Source organism: Zonotrichia leucophrys, chromosome 18, assembly GCF_028769735.1.
Source record: "Zonotrichia leucophrys gambelii isolate GWCS_2022_RI chromosome 18, RI_Zleu_2.0, whole genome shotgun sequence".
NCBI lineage: Eukaryota > Metazoa > Chordata > Aves > Passeriformes > Passerellidae > Zonotrichia > Zonotrichia leucophrys.
This window is the reverse complement of record NC_088187.1, coordinates 493,235-503,768: the sequence shown is the minus strand read 5'-3', so window position 1 is coordinate 503,768 and position 10,534 is coordinate 493,235. Positions and strand designations below refer to the sequence as shown.

At 48.5% G+C, this 10,534-nt stretch overlaps 1 protein-coding gene across 1 annotated transcript in view; it reads right to left on the bottom strand.

Moving 5' to 3' along the window:
* Window positions 1-3,081: 3,081 nt before the first annotated feature.
* The window catches only part of HS3ST3B1 (heparan sulfate-glucosamine 3-sulfotransferase 3B1), a 29,935-nt gene continuing 22,482 nt past the window's right edge, over window positions 3,082-10,534 (bottom strand). The window contains exon 2 of the mRNA XM_064728693.1: window positions 3,082-7,178. Within this exon, the coding sequence (XP_064584763.1) occupies window positions 6,560-7,178 (619 nt within the window). The 3' untranslated portion in view covers window positions 3,082-6,559. The remainder of the gene's footprint in view (window positions 7,179-10,534) is intronic.

Sequence of the window (10,534 nt, the reverse complement as noted above, 5' to 3'; positions counted from 1 at the left end):
TTTTCCTGAGGTAGCTGGTACCAATATTCTCCCTACCAGTCCCTGGTGGGATGGGGAAAAGATCAAGGCAAGAAAAACGGTGATGCTTTTGCTGCTGTGAGCAGCTCAAATAGCCAGGAACCCTTAGCACTGCTGCAGTGCTGCTCATCAAGCTTCTCAGAGGACTTAATGAGCATGAATTAAACCTCACATTTAGAGCTGACTGTATAAATAGTTGCAAATAGCATTCCTGGAGGACTATGCTCTCCAGTTCTCAAGCAAATTGCTCCAGTGAGAGTGGCTGATTCTTGCAATCCTATTTGTAAGACCCTTCTCAGGGGGAAAGAGTAAACTGCAGAAGCAGAAGTCAAGATCTAAAATTTCTGCAGGACTGAATCATAGTCTGCTGGAGAATCAGGGAAAGCAGCAGGAGGAAAAGAGAGAAAAATCTTGGTGAGAAGAGCTCAGAGACAATGAGACCAGCCAGCCTGCTGAGTGTTTGGGACCACCTGCTCTCACAGTGAATTAGGCTGCAGGACTCTGCAACAATCAGGTGTCTTAAAGAAATTAATTTTAATCTGTAAATAAAGGGGTGGGGATATCCTCATTTACAGGAAGGTCTGAGGACTTGCAATGGTCATATGCTATTACCCCAGCTGAAGGTACCAGCCCTAACATTTGACACAGATATTCCTCTCTCTAATAAAAAAGCCATTTAACAAGGTGCTGAACAATTGCCTTGCACAGAAATGTTTGAATGATTTATAACCAATTAGCCACTACCTTTCTAAATATATGCATTAGGAAAAGTTTTAACACCATGATTCTTAACCACAGAGAGAAATTGGAGGATAATAGTTTAGCTTCGAATAAAGCAATTTACAGACAGATTTAGTGGCTAGGTAACATTTTTGAAGGGGAGAAAAAAATAACAAAAACTGCAATGCTCTGGTGGTTGGGGATCTAGGACTGCCAGCAGCACAAACTCCCAGACATTTGAACACTGGGCACAAGGAGAATACACATATACAATAAAGATATCTTCCTGAAAACGGCCCCCAGTGAAAACCTCAAGCTTCAAGGTACTTTAAAATGAATCATTTTGGCCCAAAGCTCAATAAATGTGATTCTACCTATGAAATCTACCAACTTTTTCAATGTCTTTATTAGCATGGACTCAACTCCAACATTTACCAGCACTTGTTGCCCTCACAGACCCTCCCCAGATCTTTCCCTAGTGCTTACATGCTCTCCAAATTATCCTTTGTCATTTCACCCTTCCCTCACCTTCCTCGGGGAGGGCTCAACACTCCCTGAGTGCTGCACAGAGATGTTCCTGGCAGCAGCCTGCACCCTTTCAGGTGGATTTCTCCCTGCTCTGTCTATTCTCATCTCTACAAGGTGATGCTTCTCGGGGATGCTGCCATCAGCCCAAGCATCTCCCCTAGAAATGCCACGTTCACTTGCACAACCTGGAGACCTGTTTGATTTCTATGTTAAAGAAATTGTTTCTCACCTTTCTTGTATCAGCCAAGAGAAAAAGTAAATCCACTGGCTATCACCACGGTTAGCAGCAATGTCACAGCAGTCTCACCTACCTCTTCATCAATCCATTTGCCTTCAGGAACTTCCTCCTTCAGCTGAGGTTCCAGATCTACAAGTAGACCCTTCAGCCCGTCTTCTTCAGAGCAAACCCTTCTCTGTATCTAGGCCCCCATGAGCCACAGACATCCTCATCCTTGTCTTCTGGATGCTCTTGCCAAACAGCACCTGAGAATGGTCCCCAAACCAAACTGGGGAATGAATCCACAATATCCACAAGCCCAGGTACACCTGGGAACAGTTTTCAGGGATATGCAGAGGACAGGGTAGATGCTGAACCCCACAAGGACTCGAGGAATCCCCTTCCCTTTCCTCTGCAGCACCAACCTCCCTGTGAAGGAACGGCACCCACATGCTTTCCAACCCAGAACAGAGCAGCTCACATAAAATGCAGAAATGAGGGACAGGGCTCCATGAGCTGCTGTAAAATCAGGGTGAACTCAGATCCAGGCTGCCTCCAGGATTGACATCTGCTGGGGCATTCACACCTGGTTTGGAATGAAATCAAGGGGAGGTGAGAATGAGGTAAGGAACAGCTCAACTCCATCAAGCTGAGGTCATCCAGCTGTGCTGCTTGAGAGTTACATGGGAATGTTAAAGTAAAATCTACATATTTTAAAAATGAGACACCTATAGAGTTTAAGCATTGCCAGAGTTTGGGAACAACTAATTACATCCCTGGACCAGCTGGAGGTTTCCAGGTTAAATTCTTCCTAAATGGCTAAATTAAATCTTTTGCTCTCTTCTGACTCCTTCTCTAGAAGGTCTCTGAAAAATGAACAATCTGAAAGAGTATCATCAATTACTCTGCACCAGATGCAAGGCTTGCAAAGAAAAATGAAATTATTTAAATTCATTTTTAGTGGCATTTGGTACATTATATAAATCTAATTCTTCAGGTGCTGCATGGTATAGCACTGGCCTGGGACTTTCTGAATTTTGTGGTAATGAAGTTTTATGCCGAAAAATGCTGAGGGAGCAGCAGCAACCACTGACCCCAGAGGCTGGATCAGCATCACTACAGTGAGAGTAAAGCTTTGGAAAAGGAACTTGGCACTGGAGAGGCTCCCCATTGCAGCTGTGAAGGACTGAGTTTGTCCTGGAGCATCCCTGAGCCCATCCAGTGCTCGCAGCAGGGCCAGGGGCAGTCCCTGAGACCCTGAGCTGGCACTGGGTGCAGCAGGGGATGCCCAGATGGATGTGCCCAGCAGGGGAGGACAGGGCAGCCCCAGACCCTGAGCTGGCACTGGGTGCAGCAGGGGATGCCCAGATGGGTGTGCCCAGCAGGACAGGGCAGGGCAGCCCCCAGAGCCCTGCCTGGGCAGCACTGGGACACCTCTGCGTGCCCCTGGCTCCAGAGCAGCTCCAGGGAGCCCTGGCCCAGCACCGTGTCCCCCTCCCCAGGCTCTCCACAGCCCCTGGGCCAGCCCAGCTGCACGGACAGTCCTGGCAGGGACAGCACATCCAGCCCTCCTGAATGAACACAGCCGTGCCTACTGCTTCGGAAAATAGAGCTTTTATTTGTTCATACAAATAGTATGAATTATCAGAATTTCATTTTCCTAGAAACATCTTTCTCTGTGTAAAATTAATTTGTGTTGTACATACCACAAAATACTCCATATACTTTTTTTTTTCTTTTCTTTTTTGTGGCTTTTTTTGTTTGTTTTCCTTTCTATTTTGTACTTTTTTTTTTTTTACAAATTGGCTACTGGACTATAGAACCATGTTACAGGCAACACATCACTAATAGCTATACTGCACTTCTGAATAAAGGACTGAATGAAACTCAGCCATAAATTAAAGTTACAATGTGAAAAAAATAACCAACCAATCAAACTTCTAATCACACCTCCAAGCTTAATTTAAAAGAAATAAGGGGGGTATTTAAAAAAAAAAAAAAAGCACGAATTCCAATATTAGCAACCAGATGAACACCACAGAGAATTCACCTTCATTGTCATATTTGTTAGGTAAGGCTTTTTTACATTAAAAGTGTACTGCAGACTTCATTATGAAAGATATTGAGAAAATTTTCTTATGGTTAGAAGTGTTATTCCTCACTCTCTGTATTTCCACTCTCCAACAAGTTTGCTCCACAAGAGTTCTTTGCAGAAGGGCTTGATTATACAAATTAAGCCCACACTCTGCTGTACAGCTGAGGAAGGCATTGGGATATTAAAAACTTGTTTGCAGGCAAGCAAGGAAGACTTGCAGGGGGATGCAGAACTCTTCAGGCACTGAGCAGCCGGCAGAGACTCCGCGGGGAAGCGCCTGGAAAGGAGCCCATGCCAGCACACAGGTCCTGGAGGCTCCACCAGTGAAACACGGGGAGGTGGGAGCTCACCAAGGGCCAGGTGGAGAGGTCAAGCTTCTTTCCATGCATTGCATAAGCTGCTAGAAGGAAGACTGAGGTTTTCAGAACCAAAAATCACTTGTTTTTCCACCAGGAAGCATTTTCTTAATGCCTGCAGCTCCTTCCCCTCGGTCACCCAACAGTGGCAGGGTCTGGGATAAAGCAGACACACTCCTGCACTCATCACCTGTCCAGCAGCAGGAGACAGAGCCAGGGACCTGGCTGGAGCTGAAGCCAAACCCCTCAAAAGTGCATAGATCCACCCAGCTGCTTAGGCCTGCAGCTGGATTTTGCAGGACAGAGGGAAAGCAGGGGCTGTCAACCTGCAGAGCCCAGCAGGTCCTTCATCCCACCTGAACCCTCTGCAGTCAGACTGCATTGGCCCAAAGTGTCATTTCTGCACTAGAAATGGCTCAGGGCAAGGAGAACTTCCCTGTTTGTGGGAACATGTGTTTGGAGGCAAACCCCAAGGAGGGATTTGGATCCTGCTTTGTAGGCATCTCAGCCTGATGCTGTTATGCTTAAAATCTCCCTTTCCTTGAGGTCACGCACATGCACTCCACCTCATGGGTGAACTCACTCATGGTGGTGTGAGTCCCTAAATCCCTCTGGAGGTGTGACACTGCTGAGCAGGCCAGAAGCCCTCAGGTTTATACAGAGCTCTGAAGGGCAGCTCCCTGGCACCTGCAGCAGACCCAGAGCCAAGTCTGCTCTTTGTGCTCTTTGCTCTGTCTGCTGGAGCAGGACTAGCTCGAGACCCAGACAGAGCAGCTCAGGCTCTAAGGAACATTTTCATCACCCAGCACCACAGCAGAGAGATGGAAGGGGCAGGCTAGAGTGAGGAGGCTGCAAAAGTAAAACAAACATTTGGGAAACAACACTGAATGCGCCCCACCACAGCTGGGCACAGCTACAATGGGCAGCTCTAAGGGGGAGCTACAGGTAACTATGGAGAGGTGCAGGGCAGGGATTTCTATAGGCAATGCATATGAAATTAGATGTTCTACCCATTGGTGCTTTTGTTGTTTCCAGTTTCACTCACACTGCCTCTGGAAGTGCTACCACAGCAACACCAGGTGATGCTCACTGCAGTGCATCTTTTCAGGGCTGCAGATGAGGAGTGGGGAGAACAAGCCCAGAGACATCAGAGCTCTCTTTCTGTTAAACATTCAGTGAGAAGATCACTTCTGCTGCCACCTTGCCCTGGAAGTGTTGCAGTCAAGCTGGCAGACCCTCTGACAGCAGTGATAAGGCATTGGACACACACAGTGCTTATCAGGACCTCCTGGGCTCACAGAACACTGGTAGAGCTCTCAGGACAGACCTAACCTGTCCCGGAGTCCCACAGCAAGTGCTTACATCTGAGAAGGATTTCATTCAGGTTAATGGTTGCATGTTTGCAGCCTCCTGTCCTGCCTGGCTGCTCAGCCAGGGCACCCAGGGACTGCCAGGAGTACCCCAACCCCAGCATGCCCAGATTCCCCCCTGCCGTCCTACAGACTCACCCTTGTTGGTAAAGCAGCACTTCTCCCTTGGTAGAGACCACAGATAGAATTAAGATGGAATTAAGAGGGCTAAGGGCGATGTTCCCCAGTCTCACGTACTGGGACGTGCTGTGGCGGCCGTGGGGCTGGAGGTAACAGTGCCTGTGCCATGTCCTGGGACATGCTGCATGCTGGGAACGATGCCAGGCAGGCACCTGAGGTTTTCCCAGTGGTTCTGCTGGTGTCTTTGGTGATGGAGGGTGCTCCACGTGCTGCAGGCACTTCCATCTCCCAGCAGTGCCTGGTGTGCATGGGTGTCCCTGGAGCAACACTTTCTGCAAGTCGCTCTGACCAGCACCACACATGTCACACACAGACACAGCATTTTACATTTGTCCTGCAGTAAAGATTCTAAATGCATAGAGGGACTATGGGAAAGAACCTCCTGGACAAAAAGCAGGAAGGAAAACTGTACTGAGAGCTTTGCCTATGCAACCAGCTCTGCAGCTTGTCTGCTGGAAAAAGAGCACATTGCCCTCCTGGCAATCCTGAGCAGGAGCCCTTGGCTTGGGGTTCCCAGGCTTACAGCCACTGGGAAAACATGCTGCTGCTCAGCAGAGGTATGTGGGTGCAGGGATGCCCAGCCTTCCTCCCACCCACCCCAGAGAAACACCCCTCTGGGCCATGGAACTAGCCAGAAAAATGTGGGATGAGGGAGCACAACAGCGGAGCAGAGACTGGGACACTGGAATAGGGAAAGCAACCATTTATAAAGGCCAGATACCCGTAACAAAAATAAACTTGTGCTTTCCCTCCCTCCCTCCTTTTGATTTTTAAATACAAATTTTGTTTAGGAAAAGTGGAAGCACTGTCTGTTACAAACCAAACCAAAGAGAAAGAAGAAGGGCAAAAAACCAAGGAAAGGAGAGACATTAGAATTAAACACCGTGGAATGTTAAACAGGTTACAGGCTACCGTTCTAGCCAGTGCGGTTAGGCAGCTTAGTGAATTAATTGCTTAGGAATTAAAAATAAATTATTATAAAATAGATTTCTGTACATTTTACATACATATATATCTCTTTATATAAGCAAACCCTGCTGGGCAAGTAATAACAGGGGACTTTCCCATGCCAGGCTCAGTCCCAGCCGAAGTCCTGCCCTGTCATCTGGTAGAACTTCATGTTGAAGGGCCTGTAGAAGTCCCTCAGCCTCTGCACCACCTCCTGGTCGATGTCAGGGTGGGTCCTGCCCTTGGTCTTGCCCAGGCAGTGGGGTTTGCTGCTGCCCTCCGCCTTCTTCAGGCACGGGAAGCCCTTGGTTTTGTTGAAGTAGAAGTGTTTGTCCGTGATGATCCTCTTGAGGCCCAGGAAGTCCTGGACCCTGCCCAGCTCCCCCGCGGGGTCCCTGATGAGCCTCTCCCCGCTGACAAAGAGGATCTGCCCGATGGGGAAGTGCAGCAGCCAGTTCTCCAGGTGCTTGGCGTAGATGCCGATCTGGATGGCGCTCCACGAGGTGTCTATGAGGCCTGTAGTCCTGTTTTTGAAGGTCAGGCTCTCAAAGGTGGGGATGTCAGGCTTCTTGGAGAGGGTCTGGGTGTAGTCCGAGATGGCCCTGGTGACGGGGTCGCGCACCACCACGATCAGCTTGGTGCCCTTGCTCATGGAGGAGATGCGGGCTGGCGCCTCCTTGGTCACAAAGTAGCTGGGGGTCTTCTCCATGGTGATCTGCCCCTCCAGTGTCCTGGGCATCAGCTCCCTGCCAGCAAAACGCACAGACATGGGTCAGAAGGGCAAGGAAGAGGAACAAAAATATCCATATGCATTTACAGGTATGTTCACACATAGATACGCAAGAATTCTTCTCCCTAGAATGCCTTCACAGGCCATTTGGATCAGACAGACAAATCCATTTCCCATTGATTTAGGGATTAAGGGAGGATTATTATTAAAGGCCACTGTATTAGAAATGCAGTTGAGTAATCCCCCAGTTATTAATGAGTGGATTAGCTGAGCTACACTCTGTGCTTGGACCATGGCTGAATGTACCACACCAGCTCTAGACTGGTCAGGATGGGTCCTGAGCTGCACCTGAGGTGGCTGTTTTGGCTCATGACTACACCACTGAGACCTCAGCCCCAATCCAGAGCTCATTTCCCCGTGGGAATGAGAGGATGGTACAGCGGAAAAGCAGGAGATCACTGGAGTATGTTCACCTCATTTTCCCTCAGCATTCCAAATGCAAAACTTTTCCGAATTCAAGCAAGACGGTGCAATTTTTCTCTGGCTTGCCCAACAGCAGGACTTCACTCACAGGTGTCCTCTTGTATCCAGTTTCTCCTCCTGCTTTACTATTCCCTATCACTTGTTCCTCACATGAGCAAGAAAGGGCATCAAGAGCTGCCCGTGGCATCTTCAGCACATCCCAGTCCAAGAGATAATGAGGACAACCCCACTCCAGCACTGCCCCACGGGTTACAGCAGGTCAGGATATGGGGTACAACTGCGGAGAACACAACCTCAGCACATGGGCAGGACAAAGTACTTTTAAAACTTAAAGGTTCCAGCAATTCCACCTTATTCCCTGCCTATTCCTAATTGACCACATGGGGAAAGAGTAGGGAGCTTGCAGAATTGATGGAAGTGGCATGAAGCAGGAAGAGTAATTTTTTCCTATTATTCACTAGACCAGCTAAAATATTTTAGACTGTTTGCCAGTTCTTTCCCTTTATAGCCCTAATGGACTCATTTGCTCTCGATTGAGAGACAGTTGAAAAGAAAAGGCAAAAGGGGAGTCAAGTACAAAATTAAAGTTATAAAACTTCATTAAGTTTTCAAAGCATCCACCCAGCACAGAGAAATAAGCAGCCAGCGTGATCTGCAAGCCTGAAGCTGTGCTTCCCTCAGCCATGGGACACCACACAGAGGCTGCTCCCACAGCCATCTCCTCCCTGACTGCTTTCATGCTTCCACAGCAAAGATCACCAAGGCTCTTGCAATTAAAACAGCCACTGATAATTTGTGCTAAAGCCAATGGTTGCCCTTATTAAGAATGCAAGGGAAGAAAGCTGACCAGTCTGTTCTGAGGGCAAATAACAGGGGATCCAGGAATGAGAGGTCTGTTTGCATCCTAAATCATCCCATGTCTATGAAATTTGGTCAGTAGCTGTTTATGCAACCATTGGTGAGCTCACACTGTACCTGGTATTTTACTTCACCAGCCTCTGGCATTGCTTTGTGCAATGTATTTACTGGCAAGGGGCACCCAGGGGCTGCACCCCCATCCTCCCTGTGAGGGGTGCCCACAGGCTGCCCATAAAGCCCCTTCTCCACAGCGCCAAGGTGGGAGATAATCCCTGTGCCAGACCTGCATGGCACCCAGGTCGGAGTGGCAATGGACGAGGTGGACGGTGGAGGAAAGGGATATCAGCTTTGGAACCTCCAGTCATGGCCAGAGGTGGTGGCAACCCTGAAGGCTGGGATTTCAAGTCCACACAAGTGGAGTTTCACATGCAGATAAAAATCACGCTGGTCTACCAGATACCTGGGATGTGAGAGCTTCTGGAAGGCAGGAGCTAGTATGTGTGCCAAAACCAGCAACCAGAATAAAACTCTGACTAATCCTTCGCCTTTCTGGCCAACTCTGCAACCCCATAATGCTGTCACAGAATAGGACCAGTCAATAACACTCAGAGCAACTCTTAAATTTGTCGTGGGCTGAGGTAGATTTCAACATTTGCTCATTAAGTGTGTCCCCTTTTACAGCCACATTAAACCCAAGTTCTCCATCCTGCACTGGCCACCAACTGCTTTTCAGCTTGATTTAAGAGGTTGTTTTCCACCCATGAAGTCCTTAATGGCCTGGGACCTGCCTAGAGAGGAGAAAGATTCCCAAAACATTCTCAGGTCGCCCGTGTTCCACTGAAGCCCTTCAGCTTTAGGTCAGGTTCATTGGATTACTGGTTGTATGGGGCCCTGCATTTTGGGACTGATTTCTCCTCCAGGACTACTACAGCCAGTATTTATCAGTCTCCTGGGAATGATGCAAGGTTTATTTTTCCCCTCCTTGCACAAGAAAGGCATAGGGCAGGGCTGTGAAACAGGAGGAAATTGCTGGGGATGGAGTGCCAAGTCAGTTGATTCAGTTGGGAAACACAGGTTCTTAATTAGCATTTCAGCAAATACAGAGGAGCTCACCATAAGTGGAAGAAAGCAGGGAGTAATTCTTTACCTAAGAGGCATCCATTGGCCTGGCATCAGCCCCTTTGCAGAGCAGTTCATCTCCTGGGCCCACACTGCACTTGTGGCTGAAAGTATTCAGTTCTGGGCAAGCCTAAACCTCCCAGATTGTTATTTTTGGAGAGGGCCTAAATTCCTGGCAATTTAAGAACATTTTGCTGGTGACCCATCACAGCAAGCAAAGCAGAACAAGGCACATTGACACACCTACTGCCCTCAGGTTGACCAACATGGGCTGAGGTGAGCAGAGGTAGAAGCAAAACCTTCATCCCACGTACAAGGCCTGGATCCACCAGAAACAGCCCTTGGGCCCCTGCTCTGCCTTCATTTTACCACATGGGTGCCAGGCATAGCCCGAAACTGAGACCCTCAAGATTGTCTCAGAATCTGCTTTGTTTGTAAAGTGGCTGCATGAAAGAATGACAGCTGCAAGAGAAGCCAAATATTGTGGCCCATAGAGGTCGTTTGAACCTCTGACAACACCACATCCAGGAAAGCAAAGTTTTACTGCATGGGCATGTCAGTTGTGGGAGCTTTCCCATGGTTTCCATAATCTCCCACAGAGGCACCATCCATCATCCTGGCAGCCAGAGACAGCAGAGCCTCAGGGACAGAAGGAACTGGTACATTGGCTGGTCTGAACTCATAGTGGTGGAAAGAAGAAGAATAATTTATTCCCATTCAAGCCACAGCTGGAGAAGGGCAACTTGGCCCAGCAGAGCACTGCAGCTCCAACACAACACACTGGACATACACTTTGGTGGGAGGAGGACCAGATCCAGACCTCAGCATATCTGCTCCTGGGGCAGCAAGGGCCATGCTAAACTACAGCTGCTGCTTTGGGAGGAGAAAGAGGAGCTGTGATGGTGAGGAGCC